Genomic DNA, 6,000 nt, shown 5'->3' on the forward strand with positions numbered 1-6,000 from the left:
TATTTTGTACATACACAAATCTGGATTTCTCCCAAGGGGGAGTAGGTATATATTTGGTTTCTCATTTAATAACATATATACAAAAATCAAAAAAATGTTACCTGTGTCGATATTCGCTAATAAGCGGAATGGGGAATGTTGTAAAACGTAAAGTGGCCACTTAACCCAGCCAATAATAGGTCATAAGCCCTGTAAACGCTCGAATATCCATAATCCTGAATTTAAAAAAAATTCCACCTCATCTCTGTAGGGATATTAATTTTAAAAAAAGTAATATATTTATTTATTTTTAAACAATCATTTTTTTGTATTTAATATTTTGTGTTTATTATAATGCTAATTAAGACGGTTTAGTTAAAATGCACAGGACAAATTATATTGGAGAAAATATGTATACACACATGTATCAATAAACAATAAAAATAGCACATTTGGTTAAAATTTAATGTAACATTTTTTTAAAATCAACATCCTGTAGATTTCAAATGCGTTTGTGTGAGTTTTGCGAACGCGCAAGCTTTAGTAAAGCAACCCGTATATTAAACTAAATTAATTTTATTTACGTTTATTTCTATTTTGATATATCTTTAGTTTTTTAATATTTTTTTTCTATTGAATATGTTCTGTAACTTGAATTATAAAAATAAAACTTTTGATTTATTGGTTGGTTGAAAGAAATTGCCATTTGGCAATAAGCCCGCCAATGTACAAATAACATTATGTACAAAAAGTTAAATAAATAAACGATTTTTTGTTTTTTATGTTTGCCCAATAAAAGTACCTGTTTTTTTTATATAGTCCAGTCAGTAAAATATTTTTGGGGTAAAATATAACACAAAATTATCTTATATTGTATATAGATAATATACTGTTCGCGGTTTGGCAACATTACGCGGCCACTTCACGCATGTGCGCAGGAGGGATGTCGTGCGGAGGGGGGGCATTTGGCATTTTTTGGACACAGTGCGATGAATGCCAACTTGATTCTACGCGCCTTCTGGTATTATAATTCTATGTTCAGAAGTTTTGTTCCTCGCCAGGGTGAGATATTTTAAAGTGCCTTTTCAAAGAAGACTTGCGCAGAGATTTGTAAGCGCACAAACGACACGCGAACCTCTTCACACCGGAATGTGTGAGTCTGTGTGAAGCCAAATACTCCTTACGCGAACACGTGTAATCGCACTCCGCGCACGAAAGCGACTTCTCTCCTGTGTGGGTCAGCGCGTGTCTGTCCATAGACACTTTCTGGACACACTTGTAGCTACACTCAGGGCACGAGAACGGTTTCTCGCCCGAGTGCGTTCGCATGTGTCTCTTCAAGTTCCCTCGCTCCGAACACGAGAAACCGCATTGAGAGCACGTAAATGGTTTCTCGCCCGAGTGAGTTAGAGCGTGCAGTTTCAAAGAGCTTTTCTGATAACATGTGTATGCACACATAGGGCAGTTATACTTGACCGGCAAATCGCTTTTATTTCTTGAAATAGAAGATTTATTTCTGCATTTTCCCGAAGCTGAAAGAAAATAAGTTAACATAAGTTGTATACCCGCGCACATGCTGGAATTATATATATAACGTCAACTGTATATATATTTTTTTTCTCTTTTGGGCTATAATTGTTTTTCTATTTCTTCAAAATTATTTTTATTTATGGGAAACATATTCGATAACCATATTTGCCGCAACAAATCGGTTTCTTAGAACAAGCATTTGCCTATATAGGAACCGATTGCAACATTAGGCATATCTACTAATATTTCTGGCTTGCCGACCCTTCATATACTGAGCCTACTCCAAGTACAAGAAAAATTTGTCAGAGTGTTCTGTACCATTTTTTTTATATATGAAATGTATGTATAAATAAATAAAATAAAATAAAAAAAGGTGTCAAAAGGTGGGTGCGCGATGGAAAAGGGGTGAACGGTGAACTAAAAAAAACTGAAATAAATTAAAAAAACTTAGGTAAATAAATATTGTCGCAAAAGGTGAAATTAGTCATTCACAGTGGAGTCTCGGGGCCGAGCTTTATGTAAGGAAGGGAGGTATGGAATTGGAAAAATGAGGGTGAACGTAGGCTGAATGCTGTCAAATTGTAGTCGTTTTTCAGGCGAATGCGTGGTTGAACTATGTACGGTAAGCGCGCAAATGTACCTACCAAAACGAGCTATTAAGGTTTATCAGAACGCTGTCGAGATCCATGCGTTGTGAAGATTGAGACGAGCATTATCGACAAAATCAAGAAAGAAGTTCTGCTTTGGTTTGGATATGTAAAGCGAATAGATGGCGGAAGAAATGCTAAAAAGAATTGCGATGCTAATGTTGACAGATGCAGAACACGAGGAAGACCGCGAAAGACATTATGGCAAGACGAACTCAACAAATAGTCGTCGTGCGTGCATGAGAAGACGTATGTATGTAAAGGAAGCCAGGTCTGCATGGCATGATGCTTAGAATGCTTGATTTACGAGTTGTTTTGGACCATAAACTGACATACAACGAGCATATGGATAATACTTCAACATTATCTTGTATACCTAAAATGTTTGAAGCTAGCAATAATGCTAGCAAAATCACGGCCATGTTTAAGAATATACTGATCGATGAACAGCGTGGATTTAGATCTGCCAGATCAACCACCTCTAGCCTGGTAGATTATAACCAGGTTATTGTCAAAGCACTTGAGGATGGTCAGCAGATTGACGTTCTCTATACTGATTTTTCTAAGGCATTTGACAAAGTACTCGTAGATCATAAAATTCTCATATTTAAATTACATGCCTTGGGAATAAGAGATCCATTACTCTCATGTATTAAATCGTATCTTACTGGTAGGAAACAAAAAGTTCGGATAAATAACTATTTGTCAACCAGTGTTGATATTACATCGGGTGTACCTCAGGGTGCTCATTTGGCACCCCTGCTTTTCAATTCGTTTATTAATTATGTTGCTAAATCATTCTCTAACTTTCGCTTTTGGCTCTTCGCGGACGACAACAATATTTTCAAAATAACTCAAACTTTACAAGACTGTTTTCTTCTTCAACCAGACATCAACTCTTAACCAATGGTGTAAAGTTAATAAATTAGAACTAAATATTAAAAAATGCAAAATAATGTAATTTCATAAAACAAAACAACCGATTTCCTTCGAGTACCTAATAAAAAACTCCAAAATTGATGTAGTTAAGTCCATCAGAGATTAAGGAGTTGTTTTGGACTATAAACTGACATACAACGAGCATATAGATAATACAGTAAATAAATCACTGAAATTACTTGGCTTCATCAACAGAATATCCTCTGATTTTACTAATGTCCGTACAATCAAAACTCTTTATTGCTCGACTGTTCGCCCTCTTCTAGAATATGTCTCCTAGAATAGTGGTCTGGTCTCCATTCTATGTCAATCGCATAAATCACATTGAATCAGTCCAACATCGCTCGCTTCAAAAAATAGCGTGGATGCTCGGACTAGTCCGAGCATCCACGCTATTTTTCTAGAGAGAGATAATTATTCTTACGCTGAAATAGAGTCAATGTTAAATATTTCTAGTCTACAAAAACGTAGAACTGGTATTGATTTCAAATATATGTTCGGCATACAAAATGGTACAATCGATGTTCCATCATTACTGGGACAAGTAAAATTCCATATTCCGACTCGTAGGTTAAAAAACAATGAAGTACTGTTCATCGATCAGCATAGCTATGGCCTTAATTCTCTTGTCGTATTGTTAACTCGAGACAAGATCTGGACTTTTTTATTTAAGTTTACAGCGATTTAAACGAGCACTAAATAAATAGTCCAGATCTTGTATCGATGTCCCTTATGTTTGTCAATGGTTCTTTTCTTATTTTTTTTCAATTGTTTTTAAACTATTATTTTATTGTAATATTAAAACCCTGTAAATTGTATAAATGGAAAATGTCCGTTAGTAAATAAATGCTTTGTTTTTTTGTTTGTAAGTTATTACTTTTACTTACCAGAGGAACTTTCAGAGTTACCAGAAGACTTCAAGCAAATGTTTTTTATATCGGAATCCTCAACATCTATTTCTGTAAATACCGAAGCAAAACTTCGTGTTCTCTCCCCGTCCTGTTCAGTACTATTGTCAAGTTCAGCCTTGACTCCAGCAACTCCTGGCTGCTCGCTTCCGTGGGGACGCGGCGCCCCTTCCCCAGTACGGAGGAATCTAGATTCTTCGTCATTCCAGGCTTCTTCCTTAACCGGGATTCGGGAGACATCTAACTCATCGCCAGAATCAGGTTCATCTTTGATTCTAGCAACACGTGACTCTGGCGCGTCTTTCTCAGAACATATAATATTATCTTCCACATCGTTTTCCAGGGGTTCTACCTTGACTTTTAACGAACATGGCTCCTTGGATTTGTCAGCATATAATATACATTTAGATTCTTCGGCAATCCTAGGTTCTTCTTTAACGATACCAACACCTGATCGATTTATGTCGAGACGTGGCTTCTCAACATATCTTCTCCCATCGCTAATTTCTCGTTCATCTTTGACTGTGGTAAAAGCTATCTCTTCGCTTTTGTAGGGACATGTATCATTTTTCTGAATATATAAAACATCTATGTCGCCAGTCTCCGGTTCAAGCTTGATTCTAACGGAAGCGAGCTCCATCAGAAACTCGTACCATTACTAGACTTGATTTTATTTACAACCGGTGCTCTAACCTACAAAAAATATTCTAATGGCGGCTTCAGTGTCGTTTTGTCCTTTGATTTTATTATTATTTCTCCAACAGGCTTTGTTACGCCGTAAAATGACACAATCTGTTTAACTCCGAACTGTCACTACTGGCGACCATTTTGTAAACGAACCATAGACAACGAAGACGGCCACAGACAATGGGCATTGCTTTAATTTAAAAGTTCCTAATTTATCATTTTTTAAATTCTGATATAAAATAATTTATTTAGCGTCAGCTACTTTTATCATTAACTTACTTTTATTTTAAAAAAACAATCGAGATACGCTGCGATTGATGTAACAATGCGGAGCCACCATTAAGTGCGAAAAAATAATAATTATGGTAATAGCTATTTTTAACGCAAGCAAAGTTAAGAATATATTATTATACTAGCTGGCCCAACAGACGTTGTCCTGCCCGAACGTTGGCTTGCCTGCTTTTAGCTTGGAAATTTACTTGTTCATGTTTGAATTCCAAAACTAAAAATCATTAATATTTAAATATTTCATTTAAGTAGGTACCTAGGTTCATGGTTAAATTCCAAAACATAAAATAATTCATTTTCAAATACATAATTCTTTTTGCAAATGTCAAACTCGGCTCTTCTCACCAACGGGGGTGGACTCTATACATGAATGCGATATTCAAAAATGTTTTTAATGTCAGTTAATATTATTTTAGCTTACCAAAAATCTAGTAAAAAGAAATAAATGGGAAAAAATTACAAGGAATGTAAGGAAAGAGTGGGCTTCATACAAAGCGAACGTTGTTTGTAAACATTCAAAAACAATTTTTTTTTTAAACACGAAAAAAATACCACCCTTTAATTTTTTGTATATGTATTCTCGTCGAATGTAAGCCTGGCAGTCGATAAAAAAAAGATTTGTGATTCTAGCTTTTTTTAGAGATACGATCGAAAGTTTTCATTTCTATGAACACGCACAGCGCAAAGATCTACGTTTCGCTAAAAACCGCACGTAAATCGGTTAAGCAGTTTAGTTCAGTGACATCACACGTACAGAAGAACTACATGTACAAATATGAAACTATGTTATTATAATGTACGTTTGTGTAAATCAATTTTGGAGTTTTTTATTAGGTACTCGAAGGAAATCGGTTGTTTTGTTCTATGAAATTACATTATTTTGCATTTTTTAATATTTAGTTCTAATTTATTGACTTTACACCATTGGTTAAGAGTTGATGTCTGGTTGAAGAAGAAAACAGTCTTGTAAAGTTTGAATTATTTTGAGAATATTGTTGTCGTCCGCGAAGAGCCAAAAGCGA

General features: G+C 35.3%; 1 protein-coding gene across 1 annotated transcript; it reads right to left on the minus strand.

The window, feature by feature from the left end:
• Nucleotides 1-278: 278 nt before the first annotated feature.
• On the minus strand, nt 279-4,850 carry LOC148273649 (uncharacterized). The gene is made up of 2 exons (XM_088238398.1): nt 3,983-4,850; nt 279-1,511 (listed from the first exon to the last, which is right to left on the minus strand). Exons 1-2 carry the CDS (start codon nt 4,641-4,643, stop codon nt 1,018-1,020), a joined length of 1,155 nt encoding a protein of 384 aa, XP_088094524.1. The 5' UTR covers nt 4,644-4,850; the 3' UTR covers nt 279-1,017.
• Between the last annotated feature and the right edge of the window lie 1,150 nt (nt 4,851-6,000).

Source organism: Micrasema longulum, unplaced genomic scaffold (assembly GCF_059751315.1).
Source record: "Micrasema longulum isolate JH-2025_06_02 unplaced genomic scaffold, ASM5975131v1 h1tg001888l, whole genome shotgun sequence".
Classification (NCBI taxonomy): Eukaryota; Metazoa; Arthropoda; class Insecta; order Trichoptera; family Brachycentridae; genus Micrasema; species Micrasema longulum.

Excerpts from the sequence above, each read along its gene's own strand:
- LOC148273649 (XM_088238398.1), bottom strand. The coding sequence starts at position 4,643 with ATGGAGCTCGCTTCCGTTAGAATCAAGCTTGAACCGGAGACTGGCGAC. Across the intron at positions 1,512-3,982 it reads TAACTCTGAAAGTTCCTCTG|CTTCGGGAAAATGCAGAAAT; the intron begins GTAAGTAAAAGT and ends ATTTTCTTTCAG.